Source organism: Wolffia australiana, chromosome 1 (genome assembly GCF_029677425.1).
Source record: "Wolffia australiana isolate 7733 chromosome 1, ASM2967742v1".
Taxonomy (NCBI): Eukaryota; Viridiplantae; Streptophyta; class Magnoliopsida; order Alismatales; family Araceae; genus Wolffia; species Wolffia australiana.
In genome coordinates this window covers 13,377,501-13,398,239 of record NC_135835.1, presented here as the reverse complement: position 1 = coordinate 13,398,239, position 20,739 = coordinate 13,377,501, and the positions used below count along the sequence as shown (strand labels likewise).

At 40.4% G+C, this 20,739-nt stretch overlaps 2 protein-coding genes across 4 annotated transcripts; both read left to right on the top strand.

The window, feature by feature from the left end:
* Nucleotides 1-6,586: 6,586 nt before the first annotated feature.
* LOC144707561 (uncharacterized) lies at nt 6,587-8,016 on the top strand. The gene is made up of 2 exons (XM_078580741.1): nt 6,587-6,949; nt 7,506-8,016. Exons 1-2 carry the CDS (start codon nt 6,690-6,692, stop codon nt 7,903-7,905), a joined length of 660 nt encoding a protein of 219 aa, XP_078436867.1. The 5' UTR covers nt 6,587-6,689; the 3' UTR covers nt 7,906-8,016.
* A 3,736-nt stretch (nt 8,017-11,752) lies between these two features.
* On the top strand, nt 11,753-18,020 carry LOC144707535 (Tetratricopeptide repeat (TPR)-like superfamily protein). Of its 3 annotated transcripts, none has more exons than XM_078580700.1 (12): nt 11,753-12,463; nt 12,563-12,679; nt 13,862-14,324; nt 14,557-14,595; nt 15,321-15,442; nt 15,587-15,733; nt 15,821-15,910; nt 16,016-16,140; nt 16,430-16,635; nt 16,730-16,854; nt 17,444-17,729; nt 17,825-18,020. In XM_078580700.1, exons 1-11 carry the CDS (start codon nt 11,954-11,956, stop codon nt 17,621-17,623), a joined length of 2,124 nt encoding a protein of 707 aa, XP_078436826.1. In that variant the 5' UTR covers nt 11,753-11,953; the 3' UTR covers nt 17,624-17,729; nt 17,825-18,020. The 3 variants fall into 3 exon arrangements, with proteins under 3 accessions (XP_078436826.1, XP_078436835.1, XP_078436815.1); XM_078580709.1 differs by having other exon boundaries at nt 17,444-17,732; XM_078580689.1 differs by having other exon boundaries at nt 17,444-17,741.
* The last annotated feature ends 2,719 nt before the right edge of the window (nt 18,021-20,739 follow it).

Below are 20,739 nucleotides of genomic sequence, written 5' to 3'. Positions count from 1 at the left end.
CTGGTCGCGAAACCCCAACAGAGAAAGTCAGAGTCCCAGCGGAGGCGACCGCGGAGTAGTAGTGCACCAGCACGACCGTCCTTCACCGTTGGGAAGCAGCACAACCGGAGACAACATGCTGACCACCGACCGACCGCTTGGAGATTGCTGACGGAGTCGAGAGTTGAGCTGGATCTCGGGGCAAAAAACAGCCCTCCAAGGACGTCGTCAATAGTTGGGAAGGGGAGCAGGGTCTGGTCAGAATTCAGTCGGACGATTTCACGGAAGGAAGAGGAGCAAGAAGCCCGCGCGACGCCCCTCGGCCGACCGTAAAAGTGCAGCACACTAGGAGAATGCACAGAGGAAGAACGCCAATCGTTTGCAACCCACAGTCGAACAAGCCATCTCCTCCAGCCAGGAGGTGGGATGGTTGACCAGGAAGAGGTTCGCCCAGGGCAGGAGAACTTGAGGACGACCCTTGGGTGGGAGAGGAGGTAACCCTAGTTTTCCTACGGGAAGCAACTCATAAAAAAATAACAGCTTTCTCATTTCTTTCAAAACAAACCAGTCTACTGAAAACAATGACCTCCCCCTCCCCTTTACAATGAAAAGAGAGAAGGGGGGGTCAAATGTGCCCTAATGGGCCCTCTTTAGGGAGGGGAAGAAGCTTAGTGGGCTTCCCCCCCTAAAGGGACCTTCAGGGGGGGTGGGGGGAGGAAAGAAGTCATGCATGGCTTCTCCCTCCCTCAAAGGTGTGACAAAACATGGTGAACAAATGACACAAACTCCACAGGGGGGAAGGCAGTACACACACAGGTGTGGTCTCCCCCACAATCTGTGATGACGAAAAAAAATAACGACGTAAAACAAACCCCGGAAGAATGTTAGAGCGACGCGACACTCGAGGCCCTCAGGCCAAGGGGACCTGGAGTTACGGGTTCAGAAAAGAGGTCTGGAGTTTTGGAGTTTCCGGAGTTCTGGAGTTCAACAAGAAAACACCATGGCACGGACGTGGTTATCAAACCTGGTAGTGAAAGCTCGGGTTCTTCACATTGGTTCGGGCTTCGTGACACGTGCGCAAGACCCCCTCCCTCTAGGCCTCCTCTCGGTTCACTGGTTTTGGAGCTCAAATTAAAAATTGCAAATTGGAAAATCCAGGAGGACTTACCAGGTTAATGCAAAATCACTTTTGAGCTCCTAAATTACCGGTTTAGAGTTTGTCGGTCGGTCGCCGACACAAGGCACCGCTCGCATCTTGCAGCAACTACGAGATTTTGGAACCAGATTTTCTCTGACTTGCAAGATAAATGATGAGGCTTTGTTGACAAGCGAACGATCCTCGAGGCCTCCACGCTGAGGGCACAACAAGCGAAGCGATCCTCGAGGTCTCCGCGTCGCCACCCGTGGTTTTAAGTTTAGAGACATGCCTAAAATAACCCTGTACAGCGAAGTGATACTTGAGATCGAAGGATTGAGGGTAGTTGTACCCCGTTCAAAGCCAGGTGCTGGCATTTTCTTTCACTGCTTCGTCGAGCGTATCCCAAAAGAGAAGCACAGAACTAAGCGATCAGAGAAAGAAAATCTGTTTGACCCAAGGAGACCGAGGGATGCGGAGTCAGAGTTATGGAGTTTTGGAGTTTCGGAGTTCTGGTGTTTTGGAGTTTGCACTCCAACAAGAATGTTAGAGCGACGCGACACTCGAGGCCCTTAGGCCAAGGGGACCTGGAGTTACAGGTTCAGAAAAGAGGTCTGGAGTTTTGGAGTTTCCGGAGTTCTGGAGTTCAACAAGAAAAGCTGTCGAACACGCTAGAGCGAAGCGACACTCGAGGCCTTCAGGACGAGGGCACCTTGAGTTCTCGGTTTTAGAAATGCATGAATTTGGGAGTTCTGGAGTTTGGAGTTTTTGAGTTCTGGCGAGGGAGCGGTTCTCGAAAGCATTGGAATTTCAGGAGTTTCAGTGTTTTGCTGTTTACGAGTTTTGGATGCAGCCAAGTAGATCTCGAAACCACCAACCAGGACAAGGAGATCCCGGTTTGCTTTTCCAGAAATTCTGGAAGTTTTGGATTTCCAAGTGTGACTTCAGCTTGAGAAACTGACTTGAGACTCTCTCGAATTCAGGACGAGAGTTGCATTTCCACAAAAACTGCAATTTCAGGTTAACGGTAAAGCAGCAAGGAAAACTCGATTTGCAATTTCTGATTTTATCGAGGGGGAAGTCGGAATACAGCAAAAAGAAAATGAAAAGATTTCAAAATGCAAGTGCTTGGCTTGGTTTCAGGCTCATGATTTTGACTTGGAGAGGTTGCCTGACGTGACCTGAGCGAATAACTGTTTGGATGCGAGCATATACTTGAGGCGACGGCGAAGTGATATCGTGGTTTTAGAGCAGAGCGAGCCAAGGGCCCAAGTGCTGGAATGGAAAGTTCCGGATTGGGCAAGGCATTTACTCGCACACGCGCACGCGGGCATGCGTAACACGCGCAATAGCGAAACCCCATCTAAAACTGAAGACGAGTCAGGGCAGGTTTGATGGCATGGTCCTCCATCAAAAGACTAGTGATCTCTGTATTACAATCTCATCATAATTTAATTAGCTTGTTCGTGCATTCATGAAGTTCATTATAAGCATCACATGTGCACTATAATGAATTTGTTGTACTAAGGAATATGGAACAAGATATGAAATGTGTGTTAGTATTTGCCATGATGCTTTGTGGTAAGTTTTTCTAGTATTTCTCTCTCATTTATCAATAAAGTTTTACCATATTAGTGGCAATCGATGCCTTTTACATTCCTATTTCCATCAATATTTCTCACTTGTTTATCAATAAATTTTTACCATATTTGTGGCAATAGATGCCTTTTACATTCCTATTTCCATCGAAATATAAACATTGAAATTCTATTGACGTTCATCCTTATAATATTTCTTTGACCACGCATCCTCATGCAAGTCGCACTTATTGGCTGTTGAATTTTAAGAGCCACATCTTGGTACCTGAACCTTCAAATTGCATGATTTTTGCGTCTTGTAGTCCTCTTTTGTCAAATGTTGTTATCATTTGATTGGTCTATGTATTGACTTTGACTGAGTCATTAATTAGGTCATTTTCAAAAGCATTGATTTTTGGAATCAGATGTTAATTCATGATTTCTCCAACCATTTTCATCTTAATATGATAACTACACTTCTCTATCTAGTTTCAGAACATAGAGTTTTCACAAAATTATATCAACATTTTCACCCTTGGATTCGTATAAATTCAATGCATAGGTTAAAGTTAACGATTTGATTTTCTTATTTGAAAACTATAAAAGTTACAAACAATACTCTTGAAAATTCAATATTTCACCTTAACAGTAGTTGACTACCATTGAAAAGAAGGTTAATTTTCAGATTATTTTACACTATTCCTAAAGAAAGAAGCATCAAACTCGAGGGAGGTAACAAAGCTGCTGCTGATGTGATAGCTTTAGAGATGATGGGCATCCCAAAGGGAAGCTTAGTGGAGAGATAGGGTATTCTAAAGTGAACCCAATAAATCAGAGTAGACGTCAAGCACCATGGTGTAACTCCAAGGAATGAATTTTATTTTTTTATTTTTTCTCAAAGTAATAGTCAAAATTGAATGATTGTCTTGTAACTTTTGAACAATCATTCAAACTCAGTTAGACTCATCATGGTTAGATTAGAGAACCAGGTATGTTGGTTTATGAACCAGGGCAAATCATTTTCTAAAAGTGGGAAGAGTTGTGAGAGCTAATGTTCAAATATAAAAACAGAAGACTAAAGTAAAATTTCAAACACCAACTGAACACTCCTTATTAGTATTCTTCATCATCACTTGTTCCAACAAGCGGTATCGAAGGATGACTTACAAATTGGTTTTTACATGTGGTCAAGTAGATCAGATATGGGAGGAGATCATCATTTCCTATTTGCTCTGAAGATAGATGGCACAAATGATGCCATATGGAAAGTGAGGATGGATACATATATGATTTGAAAGCAGTATTCAATTTAGATCATGATGGTGAATGTACCTCCAGATAAAATATAGCAGAAAAAACAACTTATTTTATGCTCTAAGGTTGATTTTTGAGTTAGCAATGCAAACCATCATAATAGAAAAAATATTTTCATTTGAATGTCAGAAAATAACTGAAGTGAAAACATTTATCTTAGTGTAAGATATTATGTTTATAAACTTTGGTTTATTTACAAGAAAATAAAAACACGTGAATCACAAGTGAGGGTTGGTTTGTACCTCATACGTATTATATGAATCACTAATGTATTTTGGATACTCAATTTCAGTGGTCCATGGGTTTAAGTTCAGTAACAAATAATTTTTTTCGCCGTATGACATTTCATATACGAAGAAGCAACAAAAATAGGTAAGACCTTGCTACATAAATTCCGAAATATAAACGTTGTTCAATATATGTTGATCATATAGAATTGTAGAAGTGTCATTTTTACAATTGCAATGACCTTTGGATAATCCCTTTCAGTAGTCTACAAGTTTAATTTTAATAATGAATGTGATTTTTTCATATGATGCTTCATATAGGTATAAACAACAAGAAAAGGTAAGAACTATGAAGCATCAATTCCTTTTCTTACAATTTTTATGAACTATGGATACTCACTTTCAACAGTCCACGAGTTTTGAACAGTAATACTGATTTAATGCTTTTTCATATGACGATTCAAATAGGTAGTAACAACACAAATAGGTAACACATGTTTTACCAATTCTGCGATATCTACCTTGTGCATTACATGTTGATGAGGCCAGAGTTACTTTTTTAGTACATCTTAAGGCATAAACTTTAACTTCAGTATATTTTTTATTCACAAACAATTAAAATATATGTCAAAGACCTTGCACTGACACGTGAATTTGAACTACCTAGGTCTGTTCATCAGCCTTGGTCTCCTTCTTTCTATTGATTTCAATAGAAGGACACGGTTAATAACAGAACGGATTTTTTTATTTGTGCTTATCAGGGGCATCAAATAGTAAGTAGGTGATGAAACATTGCTAATAATTCTATTGCCGGTTTGGCGCCATAATAAATAAAGTGGACGACTTTATTTTTGGGTCAATAGCAAGGTACATCCCAAACCATGTCCAAAGTCTGCGAGTTAACCTTAACTTTTTTTTTGGCACGGTATATCCCAAACTCACTAAGTCGTCTGCGATATATCCTGGTGATGATGTGGAGTCCATCGTGGCTGCCAGGTGGATCTCCGGCCAGATTTTTACCTGGCGGAACCCACTTGGCCGCCACGCTGGATTCCACGTCATCACCGTGATATGTCTACCTGCCAAGGGTTTAACTTAAAGAGAGAGAGAGGCATTCTAGAGAGAGAGAGGGAGAGAGAGGCATGCTAGAGAGAGAGAAGGAGAGAGGTTCTAGAGAGAGAAAGAGAGGTGTCTAGAGAGCAACGCCTCTCTCTCTAGAACACCTCTCTTTCTCTCTCTAGAACCTCTCTCTCCCCCTCTCTCTAGCACGCCTCTATCTCCTCTCTCTCTAGAATGCCTCTCTCTCTTATCAGAAAACCCTTGGCAGGTTCTAGAGAGAGAAAGAGAGGTGTTCTAGAGAACAACGCCTCTCTCTCTAGAACACCTCTCTTTCTCTCTCTAGAACCTCTCTCTCTCCTTCTCTCTAGAACTCTCTCTCTCTCTTGGCAGGTAGACATATCACGGTGATGACGTGGAATCCAGCGTGGCGGCCAGGTGGGTTCCGCCAGGTAAAAATCTGGCCGGAGATCCACCTGGCAGCCACGATGGACTCCACGTCATCACCGGCATATATCGCAGACTACTTAGTGAGTTTGGGATATACCGTGCCAAAAAAAAGCTAAGGTTAACTTGCAGACTTTGGACATAGTTTGGGATGTACCGTGCTATTAACCCTTTATTTTCAAGGCACCCTCTTTCCTTCACCAGTGATAAGATTCTCCTTTTGTATATTCGTATGCCGGCGCATCATTTGGCGTACTTTATTTAAACGTATTACGGAGACGTGACTAGAAATAGAAGTTAACACGCAAGTGCTATTAAATTCAGAAATTATTAATATCTAATTGACGTCATATCACTTTCTTAAAAGAAATAACTCAAGAATTCATCAAAGTTATTTCATAAATCGAATATAAGGACAGATGCAAATTAATTCCCAGATCCACCAAAGTCTTTTAAATCACGTCAAATGATGCAACATCCCTGTGGCATAGAAATAACAGTCTGCGAAAGCTTAACAGAATATCGTAGCAGAATCATATTATTAACGAAGGTGCGGTGAACTCACTGATTCTAAAATTGTATGAAAAATAAATCAAAGTCTCCGTATTATGGTCACATGCAGAAGCTTTGTCCTTGTCAAGCGTGCGCTTAATCAATCTAACGGCGTAAGCAAAGGCATTGCGTACTTGCCTCAAAACAGTCGAAAAAGAAAGCCATCAAAGTCAGCAAATCGGGGCCGTCCACAGCGCGCATGATCGCAAGATCCATCTCCAGATATCGCCATCACCTCAAAAAACATCTCTAAATGAACACCCATCACTCATCCGTCTCTTCCGAGCTTCGAACCAACGTCCACATTTTTTTCCTCGATTTGTCCTCTTCTCGACTTCTGGAAGAAGTTAGTCTATTAAACTCCTGCCGTCTCCTCTCTCCGCCTCATCTCCACGCAGAAGAATGGAGGTCAACGGTGTCCAGACGCTTCCCAGGACAAGCCTCTCTCTGCGCGCCGAGGAAACGGAGTCTGGGTTCAGATTTTTCGTTGATGACGACGAGGAGTCCTTCTTCGACTTGAACCTGGAGAAAACGATCAACAGAGAAGATTATCAGTTCCAAATGGCCTTCTCCCCCTCCACCGCCGCTCCCAATTCCTCGGCGATCGTGAAGCCTTCGTCCCCTGGCAAAGCTAATCATCGCCATGTCTCGACGGAGATCGGGTACTAATACCATGCTATCTCTCAACTTCTCCTCTTAAATAATTGTCCCTTAACAAGAGCTACTCAAACGATTATCTTAGGCTTTGCTTGGTATATCTTAAACTGCTATCGCCAGGTTTTGTCTTCAATCTTGGCCTGGGTTCTGATAACATGTAAAGATTGAACCTATAGCTTTTAGGAATGTGCCTACCGCTGTGTTAAAACCTATAGCTTACAGCAAGACCGCTTCTTTTTCTAGGCTGTGATACCATGTTGTATCTTCAACCTCGACCTGGTATAGCTTATAGGAAGAGTCCTACTCTTCCACTTGAAACTTGGTATAAGCACTCTAACCAGGTTTTGTCTTTAACCTCGACCTGGATTCTGATACCATGTAAAAAAATTGAAACTATAGCTTATCGGAAGGGTGCTACTCGTCCACATAAAACTTGCTATAAGCAATAGCTTATTGCAAGCGAGTTGTGCTTGGTATTCAAAACCTCAACGTTGGCTCTTAAAATTCATGAATTATCTTTTCGTTTCCTTAAGTTCATGAATTATCTTTTTTTGACTGCAGAAGCGAGGATCAGCTGAAGAAGACGGAGAAGTTCTTGGTTAGGTTTTCCTGGTCGGAGAAGCTTCGTTCTTCCTTCGGCGCCGTAGCGAGAAAGAAACTGCTCTTCTCTGCGAGCAGCAGCGGAAGGAAGGGGACGACGAAGGGGAGATTTCTCGGTTGCCTGCAACTGGGTAAGAAGAGACCTGTTCACAGCCGCCGCCCTGCCGGCACTGTTGACGTTGAGGTGGACGACGACGTCGTTGTCAACACTATTCTTCATGCCGTGGACTTCGCGGCGAGGAGCAAGCGATGGACCAACGCCAAAATCGTCTTTGAGCGGAACGACTCGGTCGATTCCGCTATTGCCCACTGCAAATTGTCTTATACCGGAGCTGGCGGCGCCGCCGGTGCCCGCAACTAAGGAGTTACTAACTTATAATGTGTGGCGCGCTCAGTAATAGTGTTAATAACTTGGATGACGTGAAGGATGACGTTGACGTGAAGGATAAGAGATGGACCCAAGTTGCAAGTATAGTGCAGGGACCCGGACAGGACGGTTTTTTCATCCCAGAATGAAAAAATACTTTTCAATCCTCAAGGGTTGGACAAAAACCGGGACAGAAATTTGTCCCGATACGAACCCCACTCGGACGAAAAAACCGTCCATCGTCCACGTCCCGGACAATCTGGAACTAAAGTTGCAAGTGTATTAAATTCGATAGAAATTGGAGGATCTTTGTAGCCTCCAAAATTGATAGGAATCGGAGGAATCCCAGTTAAAGCTTCTTCGTCACGTGTCACTAATTTGTTTGTTCCTTTTTGCCACCATGTCATCTGTTCCAATTCGTCATCTGTCCTGACCTCGGACTGGGAATGGAAGCGTTCATGCTTTCCATTCCTTTTGCTGCCTGTTCCGTCATCCAGTGATGGTATTTTCTCTAGGTTTACAACCGTCCTCAGGGGATGGCCACACAGTGCAAAGCAAAATTTTGCCCCAAACTGGCCCAGACCCCTTATTAGGCATCAAGAGTGGTTATGGGATAGAAATCCATATGGTATGCACAAAAACTGTGGAAAGTGGCAAATTGATTAAATAATGTTTTGTCTGCAAATGTAAATTCTTATAGAGAATCTTTTAATGTATAACTACAGCAAAGTAATTTTAAAAAAATAGATACTAATTAATATTTTGTTTATATCAAATGTTCGATATACATGAATAATAAAAAAATAGTTTCATGACATTTACTATATACTTATAAACATGTACAGCAATTACCTCATAAATATAGGTAGACATGCTTCAAAAAATATTTAAAAGAAATTCTATGAATTCTAATGAAAGACATCTAGCCAATATATAATTTGAAATTCCTGCAATTAAAATATGCAATATAAATGCACAAATATGCATTCCGCTATAGTGTAGGATAAGCTAAATTTGGCGTTACATAGTCTTTTAGTAATCAAAAGATGGTCAAAAGAAAGTTCTGTCATCCAGGTGAATTTTAGGAAATTGAACTGATCTTATGTTATGAAAATGACCAAGACATCTATTAATTTTAGATATTGGGTGCAGAATAATTCTTTAAAATGACATCAATAAAAAATTAATATTTTAGTAGCTGAAATATATTTTACTTTTTAAAAATTGATGCAATTTATATTTTGATATGCTGTCTGGTGAATTAAAGTCATTGTCACACCTTCCTTTGAAAGAAGGCACACATAAAATTATGGAGTTTGGTGAAGATTAAAGAATTAGTAGTACTTTATGTTCTTAAAATCTAAAGACATTTATTTCAATGTAGATATTATATATTTTAACAAAAAATTTCAATGAATGAAATATATTCAATATAATTTTATAAATTGATGCAATTTAAGAGTAATATGATGGTGTGCGATGAATTAAAGTAATTGTTATACTTCCATTGATACTCAAAAGATGATCCAACAAATTGGTATACCTTCTTGAAAAAACAACTAAAGTGGTTTTTTGTGAAACCATCCATCAATCAAGAAATGATTGTATACATTATGCATTACATGTAAACAACATTTTATAAGTTCAACATACTCCTCGTCCTTCTACTCAGTATCATCATTGATTCCAAGCAGAAGGGTTCTCACCAATAATCTGATGTCATTAGTAGTTCAATGCTAGTGATTATCCAACCGATATACGTCCGATATCCGATATCCAGAAAAAAACCAGGACGTGTCTGATATTGGATATCAGTTGATATCTGTCCTGTAGGTCTAGACGGATATCTAAGACGTATATCGGAGGGGTAAGGACAAAATGTGTATCAGACACTGGATATCGGATTTCGATATCCAGATATCAGAACTGGTAACTGGATATCGATTTCCGGTTTTGACATTAAAATTGATATTTATCATCGCATACGATGGTTTGAGTATTGTCATCGCAGTACACTTTAACTCATATAATGATATTTTAACTAAATAGCAACTATATATTAAGGCTGTTATATATGTAATATATTTAATATACATTACTTCCTCGCTTAATAAATACAACTAAAAAGTTCTATTTTCTTCCATATGGGATAAAATGATTCAGAGTTTGCTGTTAAACTCCAAATCCTGTTATCCCATATGGAAGAAAAAAAGATTCAGCTTTATATATTAAAAGATCCACTTCATAAATCAAAGATCTCTCTGACTGGCCCATGTGCACGTTGATCCATTCAAACAGCTGCACAATGATGGATTAATTATATTTTTATATATCCTCTCTAAGTTGGATATCAAAATCCAATATCCACATCCGATATCCGATATCGGCATCCTCCTCTAGAGACGGAGGCGGATGACGACATCGAGATGGATACCAATATTGGATATCGTTACTATAGCAACCGATATCCGATATGCCAATATCGGAAAAATCGGATACCAAAAATTTGATTTTTGATATCCTGTACAGCATCCATGCCTATACCGTAATTCGATTCCGGTATCAGGACGGCTGAACCCCATTCAATGCTTTCTACTACCTAGCTGGAGTGCTTGTAGGTGTTGATATCGTGACCAAGGGGAAGAATAACTCTAAGAGTGCACTAGTGTCAGACTCCAAGCAGAAGGGTTTGTGTTATCTTCCACCTGTAACCTGGTTCTGCTCACTTGATTGGAGGTCAGCTGACGTAGATCTATGATGGGTGTATGCTCGGCCTCACGCAACAATGCGTCGAAGTACTTCATTTTAAAAATGTGAAAACCTCTAGATGGGCACTGTCCAACAATGTTGTCATCTATGTTGATGCCAAACACATGTAATGGTCTACGACATAAGATTTGACTTCAGTTTGGTAGTCCGGTTTGATTAAACGTTGCTTCCTGGAGGGGTCAATGACAGTGCCAATGGTGAATTGCTGGTTGCAAGTGAGAATTGATGCATACTTGCTCATCTACATCTTTATGACGTACAAACAATGTAGACGAATTTAGGCTTTTACATTGAGATGCCAATGGCTTATGTTATCGATCAAGATGATAACTCCAACTTGAAAAAGGGTTGCATCTCTGATAATTTATGTGACACTATCTAAATGTCTCGTTATTTCTTTGATGATAAAAATGGCTTGATTTGTTGTTTAGCGCCTTCAAAATGGCAAACAAATGTATTCTTTTCATGCAGTTGCAATATTCTTTTCATGCAGACAAGTTCTCTCTACTTGTCAACAAAAGACTGTTTTTTTTTATGACATTCAATGTGATTATGCCGAGAATGTCTCTCTTCTCAATGTCACCAACCGACATGTCACAAGTGTAATTTCACCTTGTTGGGTCGTCTGAGGGAACCTTCCTCTGGTCAGCCAGACCAAACCGGTAGTGAACCTTTCAGGGCTAGTCTACTCTAGATTTGCCCTCATAGCCTCGCGGGTCAGCGAGGGAACCTTTCGGGGCAGATGACAAACAAACCATCCCCGAAGGTCTGCGTAGTGAACGAGACAGATGCTCCACTTGCTACCTGAAGTGAAACCACTCACTGCACAAAATGGACCATCCCTACTGTCTACATTCAATTGCCCGTTCCGTTCTGGACAGCCCCGTCCCGTCTACCAGCCATGCCACAGAGTGGGTAGCCGGACGATGACGAAGATCTTCATTCTCATCCGCAGCTCGTCATCGTTAGAAATCTGTTGCAGGCGATGACGAATCAAAGTCGTCATCAGGACGACGAACAGTCCACGGTCAACAAAGTGGCCCCAGCAAGAACAAAGCAGTATATTCAAGTCGTTGCGGCCCAGGAGTTCGTCTCGGTTTTGTATTCAGCAATGGAGCAGGAAGAAGAGTTGATTCCCGAGCAGGTTCTCGTTTCCCTCGATCTCTCTCGCTATGGAATTTCCGCGGTTTTCTAGCCTCAATTCAGCTCTCGCACAGAGAAATCGCAGAGGAAAAATTCAATTTTTTAGGGTTCTGAAAAGGGGATTTGGTTAATGGAGGCGGTGGCCGAAGGGCTATGGGGACTGGCAGACGTGCACGAGAAGCGCGGAGAGATTGGGAAGGCAGTGAAATGCCTAGAAGCAATTTGCCAGAGCCAAATCTTGTTTCTCCCGATGGTGGAAGTCAAAACTCGGCTCCGAGTTGCTCAGATTCTACTGGATCATACCCACAATCTCAACCACGCAAAATCTCATCTTGAGCGCGCCCATTTGCTGCTCAAGTCGATTCCTTCCTGCTTCGAGCTCAAGTGCCGCGCTCATAGCCTCCTCGGTCACTGTTACCATCTCATCGGCGCTCTTCCTCATCAGAAGCTCATTCTCCATCGAGCGCTCGATCTCGTCCGTTCTTTTGGAGATGGCGGCTGGGAAGCGAATTTGTGGCTTTGTAATTTCTCTTCTCAGCTAGCGAATGCCCTGGCGATTGAAGGGGACTACCATGGATCTCTGTTAAGTTTAGAAGATGGGTTTGCGACTGCGGCACGGATGTGCTTTCCCGAGCTACAGGTCTGTCTCGTCTTCGCGTGGCCGACTGCAGTGAATTGGTACATTGTTTACGTTTTTTTTCCATAATTTCTGTTGAGTTTGGATACCATTTTCACACAGATGTTTTTTGCTACCTCGATGCTACACGTGCATCTCTTCCAATGTCAAGATTCAAGTCTGGTTCAGGGAGCAGTCCTGAGGTGCAGTGAAGTTTGGGAATCCATTCGACCTGACCAAGTATTTTCCTTGCCTTATAAACTAGCAGGAACATTTTTCTGAGTTTTTCTTTGCGGTGATTCTGGGCGGATCGAAATAATTTTTTTAGATGTGTCCGTCAACTGTCTAAAGATTTTTATATTTTCCTTTATCGGCAAAGTCAGGAGTGATTTCTCGGTGGTGGTCGCTGTCGTTTTCTTTTCTTCTTGATCGATTCGTTTATAGACATAATGGGTATCAATGGTCGTAATTTCTCATGGTAGGAAAAAATCACTATATAATATCTCTAACATTTCTACTGTTTTCGGAGTTCAAAAATATACCCAAAATCTTGTATATTATTGTTAGAATATTTGTTTTCTAAATGCTTTTTTTTTTCCTTCTATTAAGGAAGACTAACCAATTTGCTTTACCGTAAGACTCCCGTTTGATTAACTTCTGGGTAAGAGCGTTCGCAAAAAAGCAACGAGTCCTGATAAGTACGTTGAAGTGGTAGCTTGAAGTTTCTGTTAAAGATGACCGACAGAAATTCCCTCTTTCACCAGGTTTTCTTTCCATAAAAATATATATATTTTCTTTCCTCATTCCATATAAATTCTTTTCTTCTTTATCTCTTCCTTCTTTCCACATGTTTTCCGCTTTTTTTCCTTGACATTTGACATTTTTATATCATTAATTTTTTCGATCTGGTCTTCTAGCTTGCATCCATCTAGTTCTATTCAATGAGAAGACACGCCTTCAATAGTATTGAGTGAATTCAAGTTTAGAATCTGTTATACCCGGTAACTATTTTGTACTTTGGAGCCAAATTGCTTGATTCATAGTAACTTGTGACTGTAGTCCTTCCTGATAACTTAACAAGAACTTACGAAGAACATAGTTCTGTACGTTAAATGAAAACACTCTCTCAGGTCAGATAAAAAGTAGTTCTAGAGGAGCATACAGAAAAATATCCCCCTCAGTCCTGAAATGCCCATTCTTATGTATTCAGAGAGGGTCATGCTCCTCGTTTTGAGGTTCTTCTCGGAACTTCCATATTTTTCAAATCTATTCCTAGAGGTGTTGTGTCGGGCGGCCTTTTTTTTACATGAAAACCTAGTTTTTCATTGTCTTTCCCTGTTTTCTCTGGATTCTGTATTCCATGAAGAAACGTTGGAGCGATTTTCATCCATTTAACTCTGGTATTTTTGTCTTCTGTTATAGAGACAGCGATGCCATGGCCTGTTCTTTTACACTGAGCTACTTCAGACGTTTTATCTTCTCAGAGTTTGCGATTACAAGAGCGCCTCTCAACATGTTGAAAGGCTTGATGCAGCAATGAAGAATGAGCTGCTACGCACTGAACGTTTTAACAAACTTAAGACAGAGCTCAATATTGTGGGTCACAGTCTCTTGAGGTCTGACCTCGCGAGCAAGGAGAAGTCTGCACTATCTCTGCGAAAAAATCAGCTTCATGAACAACTAAATGCAATTTCTAATTTAAATTCTACTAGTGCAAGTTCTTTTGAAGATAAGCTTCTGCTTGCTCCACTGATAAACGGGGAATGGCTTCCCAGAAATGCTGTTTTTGCGTTGATTGATCTCATGGTGGCCATGATGGGGCGCCCGAAAGGGGTTTTCAAGGAGTGTGGCCGCAGAATCCAATCAGGTCTATGTCTAATACAAGGTATGCTTAAATAAAAAAGATTTATTTAAAATTAGAGCAATATGGATTTTCTTCTGCTGGTGTTGTCAAATTCTTCTAAGAGACTATGTACCAAGTCATGCTTAAGTTGTTATACTAGTCGATTTGGGCTTCTAGGTTTTCTCCTGTAACCTTGGCGGAGAGGATGATCAGCCTTCTCTGAAACTCTGTCCATAGTCACAGTTAGTATCCTGACCTTAAAAACCTTTTCCAGGAGAGCTGATGAAGCTTGGTATCAACGATGAGATGATTGGTGAGCCTCAAAATTTCATTTGAGCAGTATAAATATTTAGCTTAGTTTATGTTCTGTAGCAGCTCAAAATTTATCTTTCTTTTTCCTTTTGTGCGTCTTAGGACAGAATGTCCAATTCTTTCCGAAAGAAAGGGAAATTGATTTTTTTCGCTGCCTACCTTTAGTTTTGGTTTCTGAACATGCCTACATTCAGTTTTGCCTCAGCATATTTGTAATGATTTTACTTTTTAGCTCTGCCTCCATAAATCGGGTGACCGTCTTAAATAACTTTTTAAAAAAAAAAGCTCTGCCTCCAGAAAATTAGTCAGACATGACCTGATTTCGTTTTATTCAGCTCTCTATATTTATTTCTTGTTGTAGTATTTTCTTCATATTTTATCCAATATCGAATATCTGTCCCTGAAAAAATTTTGCCATATGGATTGTCAACAATGTACCATTTGCGTCGGATATTAAGGGCCCATTTTGTGATATTTGGTTGATACTCGTCTACTTTCCAAAATGTGCTTTCCAAATGAATTATTACCTATTCGACTACTACATATAGTACCAAACGTTTATTACACTCAATTAATATTTATATTTATGTGTATGAATGTTCTAAAAGAACTACTGCTGATTGACACTATTGACCTTAACCTGACCTTCTGATGTCCGGTTTTCTGTAGTATTTATCTTCCTTTTTATGTTTGTGTAATAATGGATTCGAAATTGGTCTTTTGCAGAGGTTAATTTGGAACATTCGTCAATCTGGATGGCGGGGCTCTATTTGATGCTTTTGATGCACTTCCTGGAGAATAAAGTTGCACTAGAGCTAACGCGGTCAGAATTCGTTGATGCACGAGAGGTCAGTTCAAATCAATGGTGGGATTCTGATGAAAGCTGTAATAATTTTGAGATATTATTATTGTTCTTTTATTTGAATAGTACAGAGCTGGAATTCCGATCTTAAGTTATCCTTATTAATTTTTTGATTTGATCCCTTACGCAGGGTTTGTTACAGATGAAAAGGTGGTTTGTGCGTTTTCCAACTATTCTACAGGGTTGTGAGAGTGTCATTGAAATGCTTCGTGGGCAATATGCACACTCAGTCGGCTCCTTTAGTGAAGCCATATTTCATTTTTTGGAAGCTGCGAAGGTTTGAATTTAATGTTGATCGTGCCTCGAGAAAGGTTGAGGGGTTTGCCATAAATAGATCATCTCTAAGATCGTGTTCTTTTCTCAGCTAACTGAGAGCAAGTCGTTAAGGTCCATGTGTCAAGTGTATGCGGCAGTATCCTACATATGCATTGGTGATGCTGAGTCTTCTTCACAGGTGAGTTATCACCAGAGAGAGTGAATATAGCACTTGATATTATTACCCTTCTTTTGGCGATTTATTTTTCTGATAGAACATTTGTTATTTTTTGGCTTCCATTAGGCACTGGATTTAATTGGACCAGTCTTTGGGATCATGGACTCGTTTATTGGAGTGCGGGAGAAGACTTGTGTTATCTTCGTTTATGGTCTTCTTCTGACTAAGCAGCATAATTTGCAGGAAGCAAGGTCTCTTCTTGCCATTTGATACCCATATGAAAAAGAAGGGAAAAGGAGGAAAAGAAAACAACTTTGAAATAATTGTTACCATTTTTCTGCCAAAACAATTTGCGGATATTCTTATGCTGTAGGAATTATGTTGAACATTTAAATTCCTCTTTTAGCTTCTGTGTGGCATACATAATGCGAGTTTTGCTTCTTTTCTTTAATACTTTTTTATTTTTTTTTAAAACGGCTGTCATTACGCTTTTTTCTGGAACTTGACCATTTTGTCTTCAACTCGACTGGATCATTTTAGGATAAGGCTTGCCAGTGGCCTGAAGATTGCACATCAGCAGCTAGGAAATATTCAACTCGTTTCTCAGTTCTTGACAATCTTGGGAACATTGGCTCTTCAATTACATGACACAGGACAAGCCAGGGAAATTCTTAAATCTTCTTTGACTTTGGCAAAGACTCTTTATGATATTCCAACACAGATCTGGGTTCTTTCAGTTCTTACAGGTTCCAGAACTCATGTTCTCTTTGCTTTCATATGAACCTTATCGCAAAACAACATTTCCAGTCTTACACTGACAACTGCTTTTGCACGATGAAGATTTGTATAAGAAGCTCGGGGAACGAGGAAATGAAATGGAAAATGCGGAATATGAAAGGAAGAAAGAGGAGGACTTGCAGAGGAGGCTTTCGGAGGCGCAGTCCACCATTGATCACTTCCAACTGGTACTTTTGTGGCAGCTTTTTCTTTTTATTTTAAGAAAATTTTATGGCATTTAGTTTATTTGTCCCCTATATTTATAATTGTTCATTCTCCATTGTTTGGCTGTTACGAAAGTTTTTAAATAATAACGTCACGTCAAAAGGATAGCAGGCTGTAAGGCTCCTGGATGACGGATGATATAAATAATAGGCGACGGATGACGATACGTCCTCCTCTCCGTTCCTTACAGTCATCAAGTGGTCCGTCCTGGCCTCACAACAGAAACACAACAAAAACCATTGCGCCTTGCATCCTGCCCCATTCCATCATTGGGCGCTGGTGTTTTACTCCAAGTTCACAACCATCCTTTGTTCCATCTGACTCTTCGGATGGAAATGGAACAAAACTGCAGACTCTTTAATGGATCACTCACCAAAATGCGGTTCAGTCTCATCCGTCTATCATATTCTGTTGTCCTTCATACGTCCAAAAGCCTTAGCACGTTGTGTGGCAACAGAAAATAGTGAGATAATATTGTTTTTTGCAATGCATATCCTTCAATTACATCAAAACCAAAAATAGAGATGTCAATGCCTATAAGTTTTTTGGCAGATTGAGAAGTCCCGGTTCAAGATTCATCAACCTCATGTGCTGGAAACTAAACGACCAATGAACGGGTCAGCCTCAAGAGGAGATCTTGATATCCCTGAATCAGTGGGTTTGCAGGCCCCTACTCCACTGCCTAGGCTGCTTGATCCTGATTCTGCAAAGCGGGGGAAGAGAAAACTATAATTTGTAATTAAGGATAGTTTTTGCTGACTCAAATTGACTCTCTTAACGTGTAGCTCTCTTCTGTACCCTGTTGGCATCTGTATATGGCACATGCGCTACTTTCGAGGTGGCAGTAAAAGTTAAACTTCCAGAAAGAACTTTGATTACATTCATAAGAAATGATGACATATTTCTTACGCAGTGTTATTTTTCACTTTGCAGGCCGCCACTTTCCTGAATGAAGATGCAGGAGATTAGAGGTGATGTATTTACCTAGAGTTAAACTATTTCGTCATGACGACGTAAATTCAGTATTATCATCCATAAACACGGTATACCAGCGATCTAGTGGAACAACAAATTTCTGTATTTTCGGTCATCTGCAAATCGTATAACGTTGTCTTTGGAGGAGATAAAATTGTAAGTTTGAAATTTATCTTCATCCAAAAAATGCCTTCTTTTACTTCTAAAGAACGATATGGAGTTATGTTCTTCTAAGACATATGGGTCCCTTTTTAGAAAGGTGGAACGGTTTCTTTGAATCAGACCAAACGTTGGTTAACCGAAATCAGAAAAAGGTTTTGATATGATCCTCTACCCCCAAGGGGTATCTTAGGAATTTAGCCCACTAGGGGCATTTTAGTAATTTCATGTTTAGGGTAGATTGCTTACTTTCCTTATAAATAGGTATAGCCCTCCATTGAGGAGGGCAGTCAAGACTCATGGTAAGATCGGCCTCTTGGCTCACTATCTCGATCCTCCTTGTCTCGGTCCCGTCCCCGTGACCGTCCAGCGATCCGCTAATCCGATCCCTACCCTTGGCGTTCGGATCCCTACCCGCTAATCCGATCCCTACCCTCAGCGGATCTTCAGCCGGCCCCCCTCCAATCCGATCCCTACCCTTGGCGTTCGGTTCTCTTCTAGTCTCTGACGATCCCCGTCCCCGCGATCGTCAACCCTTCACCGCGTCATCAGGCGGCTCCTCCCTGGTCGATCCCTTCCCCTTCTGTTCGACCCTCCTATCATTCCTGTTTTGACTCTCCTACCCCGGGAACTTCTACCTCGCCTCGACCTCCAACCTCCTCCTGATACGAACCTAGATCAAGGTTCATATCAGGTTTCCGAAACGCTGGTGTTACCACACTGATATAATGAGGAATTGTTGATTAATCTATCCCCTATGTGTGCTGCCCTGACGAATTATGAGCAGACCCTCTTTCTCTCTCTGACTTTCCTCGCATGTTTTCATTGGATAAAGGTCAGATGTAATTAGAGGTCAATTGGTTTTTGTCACAGATTTTATCAAACCTTTCTTCAATCGGTTATTTAAATTTTAACTACATCCTAAGTTAAGCAGTGATGATAGGTTTTTATTGCTTAAAAGTTGATTACTTAATTAAGGAAATGAGTGTGAACATTTTTTAGTTATTAAGTACTTCGTTTGAACTAGAGTTCCATCATTTTGAGAAATCGACATACGTCATACAAAGCCTTTTCACCTTAGAAATCTGGAAAATATGTTGGTTTCTTTTAGCATTGGTTTCCCTCGACTATGGATTCTAACAACTGATTGCAGAGTTGATCGTTTGTACCTTTCAATTCATAGATGTGGATCTCGGACCTATGAATGGGGATATTTCCAATACTCACAAAGAAAAAAGGAAGTGTCTTGGACAAAAAGAAACGAAGTGACTTAGACAAAAAGAGAAGTGCCTTGGACAAAAAGAAACGAAGTGATTTAGACAAATCTTGTTTGTCGATAGCCTTGGACCAATCAATCGAATATTGATTAATACGTAATCGATCGAACACTACTTGAAAACGGTTCCCCTGTTCAGAAACGAAATGTTCCAAATGTTCCTGGAAATTATTGTTCCCATTGGACCATTTGTATCTATAGGCATCAGGATCCCGATTGATGGATCTCTCGATTCGAGAAAAAAGAGGATCAAACCAGTTCTTCTGACTATTTTTCAAATTCGATAAATGTTGGTTGATCGTATATTTCATTATAGTTATATGATTCAGAGTATCATTTCCTATTTGATCCTTTTGAATTCCATATTCGTAGTTGCGATCGGATCTATTCATTAAAAAGAATCGGTTCGAGACATTTCTTATGTACCGATAGGTGTTATATTGGATTTGAATCATATTTCGGATCAATCTATATTTATTGACTGCCTCCATTATGTTGTTGCTAGCAAATCCCACTATTTTGAGTTTTGGATCTTCCAAATAATTCCCGCAGTAGATCCGGACCGAGTTTTTTCTGATCCTTCGATAAAAAGATTCATTCTCTTCATAAAAAAGAGGAGGTAGAACCAATAAAGATTTCTTTTTCGATTCATCTCTGGAGTTGAATACCCTATTCAATAATTTTTTTTGATCCAATCCGTAGGAATCAATAGAAAAGGCAAATCCCCTATGATACACCAGATCCGGCTCCGTTATTGATAGAGTGAATAGATCCGCCATTTCTTGAAATCTCTCTTCTGATTCAAAATCGTGGCGTAACGTGTATCCCCCATTGTTCCGGTCATAGAATAGATGAAATAAATCCAAAAATGGATTTTTGTTCAAGAATGAAATCTTATTGGAACTGTCCATATCCGGTTCATCCTTCGGAACTACCATATCACATCCCGGATCTGATGAAATAGGATGAATTGAGACGGTATTTTGTAAATACGTAATTATCTTGAATATATCAACCATTTCTTTATTTTCTGATCGCCTGGAAGGGACAAAAGAAACATCTTGTTTTTTCTGAAAAAATGTCTGATCTCTTGTGGACCTCTCAGTAGGATTCGAACCCAGATGAAGTTCTGACCATTTGTCAGAGAAAAAAGAACGAATTGATCTTGTAGGATTCCCAAGAAATTTTTCGATTTCTTCCGGAAGCAGATGATTATTTATCGGCTTCTCACGTTCCGTGAATAGCGGGGACATTGAGGAAGATCCAAAAAGGCATTTCGGGAATCGATCTGATTCTATTTCTGTTCGTTCCGTTTGACTAAAGGAAGGATCCCAAAGAATCGATCTTTCTTTTAGTTGCTGAATCTCTGTTTGATCGATCAATTTGTGATATTCTGAATCCTCATTTCTAATGGAATCAAAACAATCTCTGGATTGAT

Excerpts from the sequence above, each read along its gene's own strand:
- LOC144707561 (XM_078580741.1), top strand. The coding sequence starts at position 6,690 with ATGGAGGTCAACGGTGTCCAGACGCTTCCCAGGACAAGCCTCTCTCTG. Across the intron at positions 6,950-7,505 it reads CATGTCTCGACGGAGATCGG|AAGCGAGGATCAGCTGAAGA; the intron begins GTACTAATACCA and ends TTTTGACTGCAG.
- LOC144707535 (XM_078580700.1), top strand. The coding sequence starts at position 11,954 with ATGGAGGCGGTGGCCGAAGGGCTATGGGGACTGGCAGACGTGCACGAG. Across the intron at positions 14,325-14,556 it reads AGGTCTATGTCTAATACAAG|GAGAGCTGATGAAGCTTGGT; the intron begins GTATGCTTAAAT and ends AACCTTTTCCAG. Across the intron at positions 14,596-15,320 it reads TATCAACGATGAGATGATTG|AGGTTAATTTGGAACATTCG; the intron begins GTGAGCCTCAAA and ends GGTCTTTTGCAG.